This window comes from Borostomias antarcticus (genome assembly GCF_949987555.1).
Source record: "Borostomias antarcticus genome assembly, chromosome: 22".
NCBI classification, from domain to species: domain Eukaryota; kingdom Metazoa; phylum Chordata; class Actinopteri; order Stomiiformes; family Stomiidae; genus Borostomias; species Borostomias antarcticus.
This window is the reverse complement of record NC_140255.1, coordinates 11,126,980-11,148,553: the sequence shown is the minus strand read 5'-3', so window position 1 is coordinate 11,148,553 and position 21,574 is coordinate 11,126,980. Positions and strand designations below refer to the sequence as shown.

Genomic DNA, 21,574 nt, shown 5'->3' with positions numbered 1-21,574 from the left:
TGTACCCATCTGTCTCTGTCGGTATAGTTCAGCAGTTGAACATGGAATGCAATGACTGGGTCACATGCAGAATATTTTCAACTGCTGAGCAATCCAGACAGACGGAGATAAAGCGTGCCTCAGCAGTCTGTGGGACCCAGACACAGGAGCAGGGAAGAACGCAGAAGGCAAGGTCAGGCAAGGTCGAACCAGGACAGAAGCTGTCTACATGGATACATTCAGGTCAGCGCGTGATAGCTGTGCCATAAAGGAACATGACGGCACGATGCCCCCCGCAACTGACCTTGGCAGCTGAGCAGACTTCCAGTACCCTGGTAGCCCTAAGGGACCGATTACCCCATCAGGGCCCCGGATCGAGCCTGTCTGATTCGGCGGGATTCACAGCCACGAGTCCCACATATGCAGAGGGTGTCTCCTCTGTGATCCAGCTGCCTAGAGGTCATCTGCATATGACGACACGTCGCTGGCGTTGCAGGAAGTGATTGTCTACATGGGCAGTGCTATCATAAGCTCTCAAAATGTCTATATGCTATGGTTAGCGTCACTTACGGTTGCTCACATCGATCAAACCGAGAAACCACAAGGAGCTTTTATCGAGTACCAACAACACAGTTGTTGTTCATGGGGGGTGGGGGGTGCAAGGAATTGACATTGTTCTGGGCGGCTGGAAGTCCAGACTCATAGTGAAAACGTCAATGTTTTTTCCACGATGAGTCTGGTTTACCAGGCCAGCCTTCCTTCATCCCATCTCATCTGCCCTCCATCTGGACGTCGCGCATCAGCGGAGTGACGTGACAGCAAACAAGCTAGGACAATATAACAAGCTAGGACAATATAACAAGCTAGGACAATATAACAAGCTAGGATCATATAACAAGCTAGGATCATATAACAAGGCCCCCATCACTCTGGCATTCCCTGAGAACTCGTTTCCAGCTGAGTCAGAGGGCTAGGGGACCCCTGTTCTCCCCAGCTAGCCGACCTTGTACAAGAAACCTGGACTATGACACGACCATTTCCGGGGGGGGGGGGGTTTAAGGAAATGCAACATTGATGTCTGACATTCATCTTCCTAGCTGACACAAGTGTGCAGCGCGGGGACATGTGCCATACATACCGACTCACCTTAGTCATTAGCCACAAGGGTTACCTGCCGGAAAACACCTGTGGATAAGCTGTTAGAAGTCCATTTCTCTAGCTTTCTCACCACAGCGCTGGGAACCACCCCCCCACCCCACAGAACTCCAGCAGCCCATTACTAAGGCCCAGTACCACCCCCCCACCCCACCTATCCTCTGCACACCTCACTCAATTTTCTGCAGATGTGAGAATACCAATAAAGATTACACACTTAACGCCGAGCTAATGGCAAACTGTGCTTCCATCCAGTGCACCTGTCCACAGAGAAATATGACTGCTCTATAACACAGGTGTACCTGGATGCCCACGGCTCCCCCCGAACATGCTGGAGAACTCAAATCACAGACCACTGCGGAGCGAGAGCGTAACGCACCGCCCTCGTAATGACGCTGGTTTGCCCAACAGTTTTAATGTCCTGATTTAGTACAACTGACTCCACTCCAGCTCCCTGTACTGTAATGTTAAAACATTACATATCGAGTGGCTGTTTATACTCGGGCTGTGACGTGGTTGGATGCATTGAAGTGTTTGGAGGGTCATGCTGGTCCTCTGGCTGTCCAATCCAACCCTTGATGCAGTGCCAAGTAGGGAGGCATTGGGTACGATTTTTTATAGTCTTTGCAATGCCTCAGCCAGGGATCAAACCCCCAAGCTCCCCCCAACATCCCCCCAATCTCAGGGCAGACACTCTAACCACAAGACCACTGAGCTGGTACTGTTGGCACCCCAGCAAACCCATCTTGAAGCCCGACAGCCGAGAGGCTGCTGACAGCCTGCCTGGGACATGACCCTGACTTAAGGACAGGCCACTCCCTGAGCAATTCCTGCCATTAATTACAGTGAGATCCTTAAAGGAATAACACAGTGGTTGAACGTCACACATGCCAGTTATCTTTAGGTAAAAACAAAGTGAATATGCCCATACGTGTTGTTATTCAGACATTTTTAAGTACTATAAAACTTTTTATATGCCCAAATATCCCCCTCTACAAGCTCACCTCGTTTTGTGTGTGTCAAAGAGAGCTGTCAGTCAGAAATGACTGACAGGCCGCAGCCCCAACATTCACACATTTGTTGTTTGTAATCATAGTTCCCTTGACACCAGGAAGTGTACAGGCATTTACAAAATCCTTAATATAAGAAATGTGACATGTCACACTACCTTTTAACCCCCAATCATTGTAAAGATACATGCTACCTAACAGGCCATACTGTATCCTCAAATTTGCATTATTTGGAAAAGGTATGATAAAGGTACACGTAGGAAAAGCACCCTGCAGCTGGCCATGCAAGCTTGGAGGCTTAGGCCATTAGACTAACTCTACAGCTCTCAGCTCTCAGCCAGCTACAGTACAATCAGTATTAGACCTAGTTAGTCAAATAATTGCAACTGTGGGTCTTACCAAAAGACAGATCATTTGCGCTGTGAAACCAACATAAAATCTGCATTGTTCACTAGTCTAACGTTACTTATCGAAGTAGGTGGCCAACAAAGCATGCTGCACTCTGGAACGTTACTGTTCTGGGTTCAACATCTGTCAGTTGTGGTGATATAAAGGAAACGAGCAGAATACCACTGCAATAACTGATTATTAGTCAAATCAATTAAATCATTATAGCCCATTTCATATACAAATGCAACACAATACGCTTTACAGAAAGGGGGAGATGATGGGAGAGAGGATGTAGCCTACATATAGCCTACTGATCCTACCCCTAATTATGTGGCAGACTCCATGCGGAGCACAGCGATTAAACATTATCGATGAGTTTGGAGAGACAGAGGGCCTTGCACCAAGACTCTGTGAGCACACAGCGGACAAGGGCTAGCCTACTCCGGAGTCTGGAGACGTAACAGGTCATGCAGTCAATAGATCTCGTTTTGAATGTTATTGCAATTCCCTCTGGCTATAATAGAATATTGCTACTGGAGCTGTTTAATCCAAAAATGCGCAATGCTTCCTGCAGCTGGGTCGGATCGAGGTGCTGGGATGATCAACATTCTGTGGAGCAGATACTACTGCAGCGATGATTAGGCCTACACAACTTTCCCATGACAGAATGTTTTGCAGAACTTACAATTCTTTGGTATTGTAAATTCCGAAAGGAAAATCATAACTTGACTTAATACTTAATATACCCCCCCACCCCGAAATGTAGTCATCATTTTATCACAATAACCTCTATATGTGCAGCACAACGCTGCAATACAAGGCCTTACTGTAGGACAAACAATTCAGTACTCAGATCTCAATGTGAGAATAGTCTATGTTTTCTAGAATAAATACATGACAAAAAACTGCATGGGTACTGTAGGCCTATGTTTTTATTTTCCGAGGTTAATTGTTGTGCATACAACATGACATAAAATGAAAACATAGGCTACTTTCTCATAACATATATATATATTTTTTTTTAATTTATATTTATCATTAGGTGACATTGGCTGCAACCTGCCCTCCAGGACCTGCACACTTCCAGAGCCCTGAAGCACGGGACCTGGACCTCCCGAGTCCCAGTAGCTATTGGAAATGTACAACGGGCTACAAGAAAAGGGGACAAATTATAAGAGCAATAAATAATATCACAGTTATTTTGCATATACAAAACAGCATAAATTACAATAAATGGCTATTTATCGGTAAGTCTACAGCATATCGAATGTAGTTTGAGCGAGAGATAACAATCGGGAGACAAGCTGACTTCTAACCAACTTTGACTGTCATGTTGCCTATAACACAGCACACTCACAACAGTTCTGGTAGGCTCACTTCGGAAACCTTACAGCACAGTTTGCGCCTAATTAATTCGGTGTTTAATGCCAAGGAAGGATACAGTATGGTGCGCTGTGCATGTTATTGTCATTACACAGGAGGGCTAATGTTACCAAAAGCAAATACATTGAGAGCTAACATGAGCATGCTAAGATAACTAACACAGCTAGGCTAGCTAACATACCTAACATTAGGCTAGCTAATTAACATGCTGGATAAAGACAGATAGCTAGCTGGATCAGACAGCTTTGTGAAAACTGTTGCCAATTACAGCTAACGTTATGGTTTGTTTATCTAACATTAGCTAGGTTCGCTACTAATTAGAGACGGAGATCATGGTATGACAACCACAAATACAGTTATAAAACGTATGTACAAAATATATTAAAATTACAGGTGGGCATCACTGAGACTGCAATTAATCAATTATTCTCCAGATTAGGAGAAAAGATTCAGAGCTGCCTTACCGTGTTCGATAGATGGTGAAACGGCGCAAAGACAGCAGGGGCGCAAGCCAGACAGATTTCTGTTGGGGGCGGGTATAGGGGAGTGGGGGCGTGTTTTTCACACTTTTGTGTGACGTGTAGAAAGGGAAAAACATCACGAACAGGGGGGATTTTCAACCCGAATGAAATTGGACTGAACATTTTCCAGTTTCTCCAAAACTACAAATATATTTACTACCGATATATTTAATGTTTTTATTGTGTAATAATGTTTATTGTGAATATCCTCTTATGCAAATAGCATATACAAATTAAAAATTACTATGTTATACCTTTAATGAGGGGATGAAAATAGCATACTCCTTTGTCTCACAGTGGACAGAAGACAGACCCGGAGGCCATTCCAAAAGGTTCAAATGCATGTTGATCCAACAGATGTCCTTTAATCAATTCCATAAAACGACAAACACAACGTCATACAATAACTAATGACAATAGGAGAGCGTTGGGAGTGTCTTGAGGCGAGGGATATGCTGTATATAGCTTCAATGCTCTCTCAAGCTTGCATTATTAACAAAGCCAAATGCCAAGGGGGGCGATGCTCGACTGCACTCCTACATCTGTGATGAGCGGCCATAATAGGGAAAGAAAAGGGAAATTAAGACATTTAGAAGCGGGGAAAGGTACAGACAAGCCTCTGCCTCACAACTTCATTACGGCAACTGCAGCAAACTGTAATTACTTTAAAGCTACTCTAAATGTAAATACATTCGACCCCCTGTCCTACACCTGCAGCGTCTGTTCACTCGCATAACTAATATCTCAGAGCATGTTCAGGAAACCCCAAGTGTGTATGGAGAATCTAAAATGATCATGCCTCTACGTTACAGACAACCATCCTTTCCTCTGCAGCTCAGTTGGATATGGCTGTGATCTTCCACCCAACTGTTTCGAAAACAAAACTTTCAAGCGGGATTACTTTTTAAATATGTAGTGACAATTCCCTATATATTTGAGTCAATGAGGTACATTTATATAGGCGTCATTATGATAAATATGCTCCTTCAAATTGTTAATGTCTGAATAATCTCGCCACTATTGCTGACTGATGGGTGTATCTGTAAGCATTTTGGCGGGATGTCTCTGCATGCAGAGGCCTCGGCAGACTTTCACAGACAGTAGAGTTCTCCTGGGACGATCCATAGACACCTCAGCTCGTATCTATGCTAATGATGAGTTACAGACCATCGGACTTGCTAATTGAGGTCAGAGAGCATCACCGATAGTGATCGGGATCTATTTGCATGGTGGCTTCCAATAGCTGGCGTATTAGTCTGCGCTCAGAGATAAGGCGAGGTCAAAAACCTTCATTACCAGGCCAATTACTAAATTAGGTTACGTTTATTTCTGGGCTTCTGATCTGGAATTAATTTGTTCCTCTGGATTTAAACTTTTTTTTTTTTTTAAAGAACACCCACCCCTCTCCTCCACCACTACCCCAACCACAGTGGACTAGCCCAATCCACCGTTGCAAATGAAACCATATGCAAAGGAGTGAAGCTGTACCCATGTTTACCACATCACATGAACCACTAGCTTCATGGCTGAGGTTCGCTAACAATGGAAGGCTGTAGGCCTGTGCAGACGGCGTCTACTGCGTGGGAGTGGGCTGTACAGCGCGTGCACTCGGTGGCTGGGCCCAGACGAGCAAAGGCTGCCAGACTCCGCTCTGCAGCGGCGTACCCAAGAGCTAATTACTCCCATCAGTGGGGAGGACTCCATAATTACAGCTCCTCTCTGCCAGGGCACTCTCCATCAAACCCACGGGGCTAGCTTTTAAAGGATAAACATACAGGTATAATATGAATAATATGAATCAATGCTGATTGGATCAGGACTGAATATCACCTGTGAAATCAGGGAAGGTGGTTGCATTGGTATTATTGACAGCAAATGCTCTCCAATTATCAGCAGGGGGAGATGGAAGGGTTAGCTGTCCTTAGCACCTCTGTGCCCCAGCCTCTCTTGACAGGAGGCCGGGTCAGGGTTGCGGAGTCCGGCCAGTCAGGGAGTACAGGGGGTAGGTGGTGGACCCGGTGATTTAACGCTGACCCTGCGGCTAGGTGAGCCCTAGTACATTCCGCCCCTCGCAGGGCCAGCCAGAGAACACACAGACCTGCTGAGGGGTGGGGGGCTCACCATGGGCTGCTTTTCATTCAAGTTTGGAGAAACGGTGAACAGATTACTAATGAGTAAGCTCAGTCTGTCATGTTAATGCACTAGAATTCAGGCTATTGTTACAGTACGTGCAGAAGTTCCCCATGCCCTCACTGCCCTCTACAGAAGGATAACTTAAGAATGCCACAGCATTGTTAGGCAGAGCAGTATGAGTTAGTATGATTAATTTAAAATCTCTATCTACATATAATTGTCTATTAGTGGATTCAGGAGCACAGTAAGTTGATATACATCAGGTGTATTGCTCAGGACTGAAGTGCAGTGACCCGTGTGGCATTTTTTGGTTTGAGCGGTGCTCGAGTTGAGGGCGCTGTGCCGGTAAAACGTTTCTACACAGCTGGATACACTCCGGCCCAGTGCCACGGTCAACCCTATGAACCAAGGTGCACCTTACAATGCTACCGTTGCTAGCTAGCTACAGATAACCTGCCCTTAGCATTCTAGCTTACTGTAGGAATAAAGGAAGGAAGAACAAAATACCTAACAAACAGAATGTTTAATATACTGTACATTAGAACTTTATGTTGTAGTTGTGTTTTTCCGTCCATTGGATAAAATACTACAACATTCAGTTTCGAGAACCGCTCATCCAAACAACTTCCCACGGGGTCCTGAGCAATTCAGCTGCAGCATATCAACTTCATACACTGACATATTCTCAATCGTGCTGCAGGCAGAAAGACATAGAGGCGTGTGGCATTATAGTTAGATTGATTGATATAAAACAGATCACAAACAAGTATCATTTCAGTTTTCTAGAAAATCATTAAAAGCTTGGCGCACCAAAGGCCCTGCACTGAAATCTGAGTCTGGCGGGGTATGGAGTCTGGCGGGGTATGGAATCTGGTGGGGTATGGAATCTGGTGGGGTATGGAGTCTGGAGGGTCCTAGAACCGGGTAAGCCAGGACCAACGAAGCACGCACGCGCAGCGCACACAATTCTTTGGGGGGTGCGCTTTCAAAGCATGCCCTGATGGGTTTCACAGCACCAGAAGGGCGCTGAGCATTGGCATTTTTATGTAAAAACATACAGGAAAACTACAGTAGCCTAGGCTACTGGTGTTTTTTTTAACACATCAACAAAGGCCAATAATTTGAGAGTGAGCGAATAAGAGGGCAATATTTAGGCCGAAACAACCAAGCTTTTAGTGACACACTAAATAAACTACAGAGCCATTATATGACAACAATGGCCAAGCACCACAAAGAGGAATGACAGGACGATAAAATACACCCCCTTAGGCCACAGCACTCAATAGCCTACTCCCCTACTAATCAGTGTTTAGGCTACTAGACTACTAGGCCTATCAGCCCACCGCTCCAGGAAGCAAAGTTCACGCTCTCGAGTGCTGAATAAATCTAGGCAAAGCAAAACGCACAGCCATAACAACTGGTATTAATCACAAAAGACATAACCTCGTAACCCAAACTCGTTTAATCCACTTCATTTTGGAATCAACTTTCAACAAATAATCTCTGTTTTCCATGTTCATTGATGCTGCCAATAGCTAGTTAGCTAAAGTGGGTAACGTGATTGACAGGTGATGTGAATGATGGGACAGTCATGACAAGTTTTGAATGGATAAACCATTCCAATGTTAAAATGTCAATGGGAATTCCAATGTAAGCACTTCGAGAACTGGCTTACCCTACGCCCACTTTTAAGCATTCAACGAATTACAGATTAGGTTACATTTCGACTGATGACGACATTGTTCGCAGTTTTGTATGTGTGGGCTAATTTGATTGGTTGATTTTTCATTTGGTCTTGATTTCCATAAGCCAGAATCCTTTTACTTGGCCTACAATGTTAAGTGAATGACAAGCTAGTAAGACCGGTGTCAACGGACCGTAACGTATTTTTATGGGGACTGTAGGGGGCGACAGAGCACTACCAAGACGCTAAACACAGATGAAAATGAAGCGATATGGGAGAATACAAGACGCATTTAAGTCAAAACAGTCTGAAAGTCGATCTTCGTGCCTTCTTTCACTGAAAGAAAGGGCAAAAATCAAGTTTTATTTGGATTTGTATGGGTAAGGCAGGCTTACCCTGGCTTATAGGAGCAATCACCACTGGTCTGGCGGGGTATGGAGTCTGGCGGGGTATGGAGTCTGGTGCAGTATTGGGTGGGAACTGGTTTCCCTGACACATCTTTGTCAAAGCCAGCCGCAAGGCCCCCCCCCCCCCCCCCCCCAGTGTGACAAGCCACATTCTGTTACTACGCCATCGTGAAAAGTGACATGCTTTGTCATGTTTAACATTTGAGCAACCCTCCCATTGCTTTGATCAGCCTATTAATCAAGACTACAGATTAAGTGTTTGTCAACCCAGCAGCAATCTTTCCTTTCAGATGATACGCCTTTAATTTCTGTGGTACTGAGCACGCCACAGGGCAGGAGCAACACTGACTAAGTTAGTCTACCTAAAGTAAATTGCATTGGAGATGCTGGTGCATATCCTGGTTTAGGCTCACAGTAAATACATTTTTCAGTGTTTTATAATATTGTGTTTGGTATCATTTTAAAAGGGGACCTTCCTAGCTTTCATTCAAGCCCAGTTGTAAATATTTCTGATACATATAGAGGTCACCTGAGCTCTTCAAATCGTCGACTTTTCGCCTAAACTATATACTTTCTTTGAGACCTGTGTACGCTGTCCATTTTTGACATCCTCGTACCTCTGAGCAAACGCTGTCAGTCCTCACATCAAACACTACTCAGTTGTCATAATATACGGCCGTCAGACAAAAAATAGACATACGGCCTCGCACAAAAACTTTGTCAGACGAAACGGCTGTCAGACAAAACGGCCGTCACACCAAATGGCCTCACACAAAAAAGTTGTCAGACCGTTCCGTGTATGTTTTGTCAGTTCGATATTCCTTTTGAAAACAAAGATGGCATGACAAGAATAGCAGTGTATTTTATATTTCTGAACACCAACAACATGGATGATGTCATACAAGAGAATTCAATTCTATGTTCCTCTTTGAAAAATGAAAATCGGGACACTCCAGCCAGGTAGGCATTGACCAAGAAGGGGAGGTGGACTTTTCCAAGTAAAACTACGGAAGGGGTCTGACCACAGTCGCTAGCAGTTCTGGCTGGCTTTAGGTAAGTTAACGTTTGTGACCGTTACTGTTAGCTAGCTACCGTTAGCTAGCTACCGTTAGCTAAACATTTTCTCTGGTTTGCATACTGTATGTATTTGCTACGTAAATAACTTTAACTTCCTTATTATATATTGATGAAAATGGCTTTTTTCAGAGAAATGTCTTGGTTTAACCTGATCCTGTTAGCTGTTTCTAATTATGATGTTGACCCCTGAATGTGGCTGTCCGCCAGAGTTTCTGGAAGAAAAGTGTCTCCCTTCGCATAGACATACATCCCATCGGAGATAAGGGTGACATTCCATGGTTGGTACATTCTGTGGACAACACCAATTGTTGTGGTTAGAGATAGAGACCTGGGCACCGAACCATCGGCCGGTTATCTCGACTACAAGGCCATAAGCCATAGGAAAGACCAGACCAGTCTGATCGGGGAAGGGGGGGGGTGGGGGTGGAATGCCCCCGAACCATAAGAACTTTGCTCGAGCTCAGATGCTTTGATTTGGAGCCAGACAGCCACAGGCAGGCAAGCTGACATTAGACTAGATGCCATAGTCTTTTGTATGCTAAAAACCTCCTGTAATAAACAGCTTTTGATTGTCGCTCAAATCCCGTGTTGGAGAGATTAATTTGGAATACACCTGGAAAAAGGACACTGGACTGTGTGGTATTGTGAGAGATTGGGTGCCGTCTTTTATTGAAACCAAAACACAACGCAGAGCTGAATAAGGACAATAATAAAAGGCAACAAAAGTCAACAATAGCAGCTACAATCTATCGTAGGCAAGGTAGGTTTTAGCCCATACCGTAACTACATATTTATTGATAATGGAAGTGTTAACTTAGCACTAATGTTACTTTGAGTGTTTTAGTATGAATTAGCTAGCAAGCACCATGGTTTGAACGCAATAATTAACAATGATAGAAACCGTATATTAAGCTATGTACCTCACAACTGCCTGCTAGCAGCTTGTCGTGCTCTGATTCAATGTTTGCCTGTGCCTGTCATCAACCCCAAAAATATTGACTTCTCACTCCATCCCCCTCCCTAGTGTTACCATTAAAACATCTCAAGCATAAGGTGATAAGGGATAAACATCTTAAGTGTCCTATTGTGTGCCCTGCTCCTGTCAACATCCTTGACTCCTATTGTGTGCAGGTGTCATTCATGTTATGGTACTGTCTAATCCCAAAATATACATACTGTGGCCTGGATTCCACAAACTTTCACTGTATATATTTATATGAGATATTTCCTCAACCCTGATTCTACCAGAGAGTGAATAGGTCTCAATAATTCATCATGAATATGCAGCATCTGTGCTGAATGTCAGGTCAATAACATTGTAGCTGAACCTTCAAATGTCTTAGCTTCTGCCTCTCTGTGTGGTCTATATTTTAAGACAACCACCAACCTCTCCTTGCTGCACTACATGTATGTCTGAGGCCCCACCTATCACAGGGGTTAGACTCCTGCACTTGCCTGAAAGTGGACTCTGAAGGCCCTGTGTAACGGTGAGACATGGAGGCAGGCATGGACACACATGGACAAACACACAGATGGACACATACGCCCACATGATTGCACACACGCAGGCTATGAGAATCCTTCTCTCTCCTACTGTCTGATACTGCTACTGATCTTCTCCTCTCTAATCTTTCCTCTTCTCTGGACGATCTCTGTCCCCTTACCTCCAGACCAGCAGGGCCAACTCCACCTGCCCCTTGGCTGTGTTCTGATAGACAGAGCCTTAGAATAGCTGAGCATGAATGGGGAACATGCAAACTCCCAGAGGACTTTAACTTCCCATCACTTCTTTCCACTTTCTCCTCCTTCCTATCCCCCAATAAAGCTGCTTTCTTCCACTCGAAAATTCTACCCTCTGCTTGCAGACCTAAAACACTCTTTGAAACCTTCTCTTCACTACTCCAACCCCACCCCCACTCCTACTTCCTCCCTTCTCCCTGATGGTGTCGCCAGCTTCTTTGACAAAAAAGTTAACGATATGGACTAAATGTAGGTTACAGGGAAGATGAAAGCAAAGATAGCTAGCTAGCTACAGATCTTGAAGATATGGCTATGCTCCATTGTTAGCAATGCTACAGAGAAAAAAACAGTATACCGCCATACCACCGTCTTCAAGGGTCCATCCCATCAGCAATGCATTTTAATGTATGGGAATCTGCATAAGAAAAATGTACAACAGTGCAAGGCTATTGTACTGCATTTAGCAGTTAGTATTTAGTTAATACCTGAAAGTTAAACTAATATCCACTATTTAATTTTTAAAGTTGTACAATGTAAGTGTCTGTAACACATTTGTGTTAAGTTTAGGGATTTTTGAAGCAGCATCTGTGTTCCAAATTTGGTACAAATTGCACAGTCATGGTCCTGCGCATTAATGGGCATAACGGTAATGGGTTTGGCGGACACAAGGGAAACTACAGTGGATCTCAATTCAAAGGGTGAGTTCAAAAAGGCAGTGAAGTGCTCCATTACCACTGGGAAACACACACACACACACACACACACACACACACACACACACACACACACACACACACACACACACACACACACACACACACACACACACACACACACACACACACACACACACACACACACACACTCCCTCCCTGGTGGTGTGTCTGGTGTTTACGTTTCAGCTGTTCAGAGTCCCCTGCGACCTTGAACAGGGAGACCTCAAATCACATACTTTGTATAAAAAGAGCTTCTTTGTCCTGATGTGTGCTGGCTGGAGAGGTCTGGTCAGGTCACCCTCGCACTTGGTTGGCAGTTTTTTTCCACACGCTCGGGCACATGGACACACACACACGCATGCACACACGCACACTGTCCAGTGACCAGTCCAGGTGCAGCATAAGTAAGGAAGTCAGTGTTTCAGACAGTAGGCCTGCAGCGTCTGTAGCTCTTCTAATGAGGGGGTGTTGGAATTGATGGTGTGGGTCAGCCAGATAAGGAGCCCTTTCTTCAGCTGTCTTCAACTTTCATCTCTTCATCTGCCAGTGCATTTTGAGAATGTCCCATGAATCTCCACACACTATTCTTACCCTTAATTAACCATCTTAGATTACAAACCTCCAGCTGAGGATTAATACTGTTAGACGGAGGATATACCAGACTGATGCTGAATGAACCCGACCATCTCTCTCAACCACAAACCTCAGCATCTGTTTGATACTGTAGGTCCTGCCCTCCCTTCTCCATGCTAGCCAATCCAAACCCAGGAAAACATAACAGAAAATGGATGACAATATAATGGAACTAGAATATGCATTCATTTTGAAACCCTTTTGGGAAGCGCTTTATAGTAAGCATCCATAATAAGCGTTAATTAATAGGTAATAAGGACCTTATAAGCCCTTATAAGATGCTTAAGACATTGTGTTAATAAGACTATATTAATGTTTAATAATAGCATAATAAACACGCTTATTGATACATTATAAGCATTAGTTAATAGGAAATAAGGACCTTATAAATCCTTATAACATGCTTATAAGACTACAAGTGTTTAATAATAGCATAATAAACACCTTTATTGTTAGATTATAAGACATTTAAAGCACTTACTATATAAGAAGCTTGTTAACTGTTTATAGACTGCAATTATACACTTATTATTATTATTATTTATTAGCAGTTAATTATGCACTTATGCAATTTTGCAGTAGTGGATCTAAAGCGAGACAATGCATTATAAAGGTTAATTAATCCTTTATTATGCACTTATTAACAGTTAACTATGCAATTTTGCAGTAGTGGATCTAAAGCGAGACAATGCATTATTAAGGTTAAATCCTTTATTATGCACTTAACAGTATGTTTCACGAAGGTCCCCCAAAAGAGCTGTCTTTGTGTGTTTGTGTTTCACCACTAAAATATTGATTTAGTATGTAATGTTTTATTCACATTGTATCAACCTTGACCACATGTGGTGATCATTCCAGATGGGGGAGCTGCGTGAAACATACTGTTAATAAGTGCATAATAAAGGATTTATTAACCTTAATAATGCATTGACTCGCTTTAGATCCACTACTGCAAAATTGCATAATAAGTGCATAATTAATTCTTATAAATGTCTTATAATCTAACAATAAACGTGTTTATTATGCTATTATTAAACAGTTGTATAGTATTATTTACGCATAATAATGTCTTATAAGCATGTTATAAGGATTTATAAAGTCCTGATTACCTATTAACTAATGTTTATAATCTTTCAATAAGTGTGTTTATTATGCTATTATTAAACATTAATATAGTCTTATTAACACATAATAGTCTTATAAGCATCTTATAAGGACTTATAAGGTCCTTATTACCTATTAATAAACACTTTTTACGGATGGTTACTATAAAGCGCTTCCCTATTTTGTGCCACAAATGTATTTGGTGGTTAATGGAGACAGTGTCCCGACAGTAAATTAATAACATTGTGATTGTATTAAGCATGCAATTACTCATAGCACACTAGCTTGAAAAAATACGCTTGAAAAAAAGTTTGTTGTACAAAGCTGGGTGGAGCAGACTTGGCTGACTATGAAACCACCACCAGATGTTCTCTGATAAAACGGTGATGCTGGTCTCATCATCCTGGAAGAAGAACAGCGCTGAGACTAATTCTTACTTTAACATTCCCTCTACAATATCATCTCTAAGGGTCATTTTAAACAGACAGAGATACAAGAATGAATAAAAACAGGTAGAGATACAAGAGTACCAGAATTAAGCATCACCTTAGAAAGGAAGAGCATACAAATGGCAGCATTGGCCTGATGCCATCAGACACAAACTATCCATCACCCGTCTGCTCCAGCTGGATGAATAGCACAGCTGTGGTGACATCAGCATTATAGCCACCCTGACTCAATGCAAATAGAAATCACCAATTTATGTTTACGTTATTAGTAGGCTGTCAAACAATTTAAAAATTATTAAGATTAAAAAGTAATCAGATTAATTACATTATCTGTAATTAATGAATTGAATTAATCGCAAATTGATCACACATCCATTTTTTGTTGGCAAAAGCCCCTAAATGAAGATATTTAAATTCAAAGACATTACATTATTGTGGCTTTGTGATTGTGATTACTGACTGACGTCCAGTGATCCCCACTCAGAGCACCGTCCCGCGCCAGTAGCCTACTTCCATTCCTGTCGTCTTTTCCGTGTCATAAAGCTGGTGGATTTTTGTGGTGCCTCTTGAAGGCGGCTTGTAAGTTGCAACGGAGGAAGCAATTTGAAACGCCTTTGTCCTCTACCGTTATCCACAGTTCCTCCCTGTCAGCTTGTCTGCCCTCTAGCCTGCCCTAGCCTGGGGCCTATTTGCTTTACAGTTGTGGTTTGTGGTCTAAGCAGATACTGTCCGAAAACAAGCCTACCCATAAACCTACGATGCGATGCGGCAAGAACTTCTTCTGGAATAGGCTACTTTGTTTGGTATGTCCGTGTTTTATTCTAAGTTGTACCGACTGGCAAGACTAGGCTACTCGATTTGACATTTGTGTGACAGGATACCAGCGGGCTCTAGACCGGAAACCAAGCGAATAGAAAACAGACTCTCACCCCGAGGAGAGGAGTCTGATTGTGAGGCTAAGCCTGCCCTGCCTGTTGCTGCGTGGGCAGGGCCAGCAGCCTTCTAGAGCGGCCGGCCAACAGTCAATCAGCCGGACCCTGCTGTTGCCACCTATCCCTCAGCCAATTAGAGTGCAGACGTCCGTTAGGTCGGAGGGAAGAAGCGAGGGGGGATGGAGCGGGAGAGCAGAGCAAAGCAGAGTCTGTACCGAAGCCCACGCCCACCTCATTAGTGGATCTATCGCAAAGCCCGTCCGTGGCGCGGACACATAAAACAGCACACCGCTGGCCCAGCGGGCGGGACTCGAGATGACGGAGCGCCAGACGCCACAGTCCCAAACAATCACCACCCTCGGACGGAAGTGGATGGTACAGGTATTAACATGATGAACAGGCGTTTCAAAGGCCTTTAAGTGTCCTGATGAATGGGACACGAACAGTGCAGGATGTTTCGTGCCGGCTGTATGGGAAGTCATCTGCTATTGATAAAGAAGCACTTCCAGCCACCCACGCAGCACTAAGAAATAGCCTTCAGCCCCCCCTCTGTTCAGAGCTGTCGGTAACAGCCTCTCACTTTCATCCAAAATATCTACAGATATCACGACTGACAGAAATAAGCGTGTGTTCAGAATGCTGAGCAGACGTCTGTGAGAGACAAGCCTATCTTTAGGATCAGACGGCGTCTGTGGCGGCGGGGTACCGGTCAGGGAGTAATGGTGCCCTGGCGGCGCCTCAGAGCCCGTTCACCTCTGATGAAAGGTGGCACGGCACGGCAGCGCTACGTGACACTGCCCCCTATGCTATTAGGTTATTAACGCCAGGTACTGTGCGCCCAAATGGTAATGGTTGAAGCACCTCTCTCGGGATGAATGGACGTGCGTCATCTTGGGTAGCGAGTAAGGAGAGTGGCCGGAAAAAAACACCGAACCGAATGGATTTAATTTTATTAATATATCAGACAGCCAACAACTGCATTGCTCCAAAAATGACTAGACAGTATGAAGACAATGAGATGAGTCAGGCAGACGTTGGCAGACATGTTTTTCCTGGATTTACCAGCCTGCAAATGGCTTACCACCGGGATACTGAGAAGACATCTGTCAGAAAGGCAAACACAAGCCTGTACTGACATCAAAACAGTTCACCAGTTCAACAGTATCACCACCACCACCACATATCACCACAATCCCAATCGTCTTGCTGCTTAACAAGCTAATGTTTGACACCGTTTTTTAAACCCTGTTAATAAAGAAAAAGAAAAAGAAAACGGGTACGCACTGCCACTGCTTGGCTTGCTCACCACGTTCACATTTAACAACAATTAAAAGTGATTAAAGTGATTATTTTCATTCCCTAATATGCATTAACAGGCAGGCTCAGTCTCCAGCTGAACAGATGCCATTTCCACACCTGCAGGGAACACAGGGCTTTCATCGCACAGCCAGAGCCACCGAAGCCACCTCCGACACCGCTGTTTGCATTCTGACACAGGTGGGCGGACGTTGTTTATGGGGCGGTTGTCCTGACTTCCAATACGAGAGCTGGGTTTCAGCCACCCTTGTAGCAATCACAGGCAGCTGATGACAGGCTGCCTGTGATATAAAGAAAGAGAAGTGGCATTTCTACCAAGAAATACCTCCGATGATGGCGAAATAGAGCGTGGGCTGGGGAGTCGAGCCTTTCCGTCAACTAGAGGCTCGCGGTTACAAACGCGGCACCCGCTGTAGCATGCCTTTCCCTCGTGACTCCGTGGGCACCCGCACACAGAGGAGGTAGTACCCTGACGCTACAGACGCTCGGCCAATGAGTGGGTGCGCGGCTCTGGCGCATCGTTCATAATAATCACCCTATAAACTCCGGCGTTAAATGTGGAGAAATGTCAATGTCATTGACTCTTCTTCCGGCTTTCGTTCAGAGCAGACCCTTTTGTTGCTTGCTCCTGCTCTTGTTCGCATTATTCTCATTGTAATTGCCTTGTACTGTATTTTGTATGTCGTAATTGTCGTATTGCATTTTGTATGTCGCTCTTTCTTCCTTTTTATCTGTTATTTGTATTGTGAAGCGCTTTGTTAGGAAGCATGGCGGCGCTACGCCCGACAGCAGCCAGCCACTCTCCAATTCCTGGCGTTTCTTGTTAATCTGTTCGTTTGCAGTCCTTTGTTTTTGTTTGTCTCCCTTTGTACCTGGGCTGCACCCCGGGCTGATGTAACAGTTGGTTGGGGGGCGCATTATAAATAAAAATAACATAACATAACATTGTGGCCTAGCAGCTATAAAACCTCGACTTCATCAGGGTTTCTCCTCCAGAAGGAAGAGTTAGGCATCAGGAAGTCAGAGGAGAACAGTGAACATCAAGCGACAGCATAGTTTGGACATTGTCTGGTACAAAAGCGGACATGCATAATTCATGTTATTGTTTGCGGCTGCTCGGCTCATCTGATTGGAGCACGATGGAGGCCCGGTGCTGATATTTGCATGGAGAAAAACATTAGAAATTGTCTTTCCCACTTCTGACTGCTGTTCCTTAGCAACAACTGCACAGGGAGATCAAAGTGGCATGATGTGTGTGTGTGTTTCAGAGATAGAGCATGTGTGTGTGTGTTTATGTGTTTCAGAGAGATAGAGAGTACTGTATGTGTTTGTATGTGTGTGTGTGTTTGTGTTTCAGAGAGATAGAGTACTGTATGTGTGTGTGTGTGTGTGTGTGTGTGTGTTTATGTGTTTCAGAGAGATAGAGTACTGTATGTGTGTGTCTGTGCAGACCTGGGAGAGGGGCCCAGTCCCCCTGTACTTACTTATTCTGCATCATGTTCATTATGACCCAGTCGGCAGGGTAGACGTTCTTCCCAATGAGATCCTTGAACATGATAAATGTTTCCATTAGGAAGTCCTAAAAGACAGAGGAAGCATTTGAAATGAAGACTGTTATTCTCCAATCTGCAAGATAAGAGCAATCTGGAATGAACTGTGAGCGGCTTATGGCCCAGGGCAGAAACTGTTTTTAGATTGGTTTTTAAGGTTCAAGGTTAAAGTCTCATATTCCCCATATCCCCCCTGTGAAAGGCCATGGTTGGCTGTTATCTCTAAGATACAGTATGCTGTTAACTGTTATAGATGTGACATTATAATGGTATTATAATGTGATTACAACAACTTATTGTCAAGTGTGAAGACACGTATCGCACTATGCTTCGCTATCATGTAATTATGAATGTTATTATCCTTTCATAGACAGTGCAGTGGGTTGAGTGAACAGCTGTCTCCTTCTCGCAGTGTTTATGCTCGGTTTACGGTCAAAACCCTTTACTCTGTGGACACTTATTTAGTAAAAAGTGCAAAGACTGGAGCCCCAAAGTTCTCTGGAGGGTGGCCAGTTGTGAAATGTCGCTGCAGTCCATGCCAGCTTCACTCAAGATACTGTAAATCTGGAGGAGCTTCATCGCAGTGATTGCCTGCCTTGCCACAGGGATGGAGCGAGCTCACAGAGAAACGCACCGTATATACTAGTAAACAAGATGGCATGGGGCTGAGCTGGGCTGTCCTTTTTCTGTCTCGGGGAACACATCCCTCACTAAATCTGATTGGTTGTTCCCATGCAAAGAATTGGCAAAGCACTACAGTGTGGTGTTATGTTCCAAGGTATCTCGGTTCTTGTTATACGTCACTGATTTTGCTAAACCCTAAAGGTGGCTCATCTAACGCAGCTTCGGTGATCGTTAGCATAGCCTCAACGCAGCACATACAGTAAGCACTGGCTGTCAAAAATAAGTGGTAGAGTAGCTGTTCCAATTAGACATATGTCTGTATGCTATTATTTGTATCCTATCCATTATTTGTATCCTTGGTCTGCTCTGGGGAGAGGAAGCGGATGGGTTTTCCTGACTCAGAGGTCAGTAGCAGTACGCTGCATTATTGTCACGGTGGGATGTGTAGCAGTAAAGCTAGGAGCCTAGCGGAGCAGAGGCCTTCTAAACTACGAAGCTACGTAGCTCAGGACGTAGCTCAGGAGGTAGAGCGGTTGTATCCCAGCTCTCAGAGTGTGCCAAGGTGACCTTGAGCAAAACGCTGAACCCCAAAATCGCTGGTGTGGGGCACGGTGCAGTACCTAGTGCTGTCGCCTCACAGCCAAGAAGGACTCCGGGCCTTTCTGTGTGGTCACTTCGGCCTTTCTGTGTGGAGTTTGCACGTTCTCCCCGTGGTCCTCCCAAAAAGAACCCAATATGAAAAACATGCAGAAGAACAGATTTCTAAAGCTGTCCGTCGCTGACGAAGCTTGTCGGTCCCCATGGCGCGTCCCATGCACGCTGCCTACTGTCTGTTCCCAGCTACCCTTAGAGGAAGTATGACGGGATGTGTTAAGAGCAGATGAGAATTTCTTTAGTGGACACTCCTGTCACTCCGTGTGTGTATGTGTGTGTGTGTCTCAGCGTTGACGCCCCATCACCATGTGCTGTGCGACCACTGTATGATAATAAAAGTAGTTTGTTTGTTTTGTAGGATTACGGGGTTACTGAGGTAACTTCGGGTCTAACCCTGGGTAGTCCGTGTCACGCCAGTAGTTCATTCTTTACCGGGCTATATCGCCATGGTAACCTATGCTGCAGAGCTAACCTGTTCCAGATTACAGATCAACACGCATGAAGCACCACCTGCTGATCATTCAATCAATTCTTTGGGAAAATGGCATCACCGTTCCCAGAAGATCCCATGCACCTCGGTGCGCGAATAGTGAGAAGGTCTCTTAGGAAGGCAATACTTTTTAACAGACAGACAAAACCCTTTGGCTTTCCCTGGTGAGCAAATCATATGAAAGACAGATAGATAGAGATAGATAGTTTATTTGTCATTGGATGTTCATACAATGAAACTTTGTTCGGGCATTCACAGTTTTGGATCAGCTTAAAAGATTACAGTGGCCTACACAGGCACTATAAGTAAAATCCTTTAAAAAAAATCCTTAAAATGTATCAAACATAGTTTAAGAATAAGAGTCCTGAAAATTTATAAAATATAACAAGCAATTATTGCACAGTCCCTTAGTGCACTTCGGCAACAATAATTACTATAAAGAGCTATAAGAGCAACAAAAACAATTATTGCACAGTCCCATATTGCACTTCGGGTGGAGGGGGCAGTCCGTGACACGTGGTGGGTGTGTGTGTGTGTGTGTGTGTGTGTGTGTGTGTGTGTGTGTGCATATGCGTGGGGGTGAGCGCAGTCTGTGACACATGGTGGGAGTTATGTCTGCAGGCTGTGTACGGCTCTGGGGAAGAAGCTGTTCCGTAGCCTGTTAGTGCATGTGTTGGGGGTTCTCAGTCTGCCTGAGGGGAGGGTGGTGAAGAATGGATGTCCGGGGTGTGAAGGATCCTGGAGTATGTCTGCGGCCCGTGTGAGAAGGCGGTCTGAGTAGATGTCAGCCAGTGTTGGTAGGGGGGAGCCGATGATCTTCTCGGCCGTCTTGACAACCCGCTGCAGGTCTTTTCTTTCCCCCGCAGAGCAGCTAGAGAACCACACACTGCAACAGTATGTCAGTATGCTCTCTATTGTGCAGCGGTAGAAGCTGGTCAGGAGTTTTTGAGGAAGCTTGTTGTGTTTTAGAGTCCTCACAAAAAACATTCGCTGCTGAGCTCTTTTGATGATGTTGGAGGTGTTCAGGCTCCAGGTCAGGTCCTCAGCTATGTGCACCCCCAGGAACTTAAAGCCTTCCACCCTCTCCACCTCCTCTCCGTTCATCTGCAGTTCGCTGTCTTGTGTTTTTTCGGTTATCATTTCTTTTGTTTTCTATGTGTTGAGCATGAAGTCGTTATTTTTTTTACACCAGACTGACAGGGTCTGAACCTCCTCCCTGTAGGCTGTTTCGTCATTGTTCGAGATGAGTCCCACTATGGTGCTGTCATCTGCAAACTTGATGAGGGTGGGTCGTGGGTGAACTGCACTTCCTCCCACAGCTCCAACACCCTCATCAAGTTTGCAGCGGAGGGAATGGCTTATCTTTGTCAGCTGCTTCAGCCATATTTTGCCAGTGTGACATGTCGAAGTTGTGCGCTTACAGTCCCGCAGACTGTAGGCTATGCAGTGGCTTGCGTTTTATTGCTAGTTATTTAGTATACATTGTATGCTGTGGGTGATGCAGAGAGCCAGGGGAAAAAATCACCTTTATATTAAATTTTCAAGTATTTTTTGTTGATTTATGACTTGTTCTAAAATACCTTTTCATAGGGTGCTCTACTCCACCTTGGGCTTCACTTTTTTGAT

The 21,574-nt window shown here is 44.4% G+C and overlaps 1 protein-coding gene across 1 annotated transcript in view; it reads right to left on the bottom strand.

Moving 5' to 3' along the window:
* Positions 1-21,574, bottom strand: part of dock1 (dedicator of cytokinesis 1) — a 246,792-nt gene that overhangs the window by 67,616 nt on the left and 157,602 nt on the right. Inside the window, exon 29 of the mRNA XM_084456190.1 lies at positions 18,115-18,209. Coding sequence (XP_084312316.1) covers positions 18,115-18,209 — 95 coding nt within the window. The remainder of the gene's footprint in view (positions 1-18,114; positions 18,210-21,574) is intronic.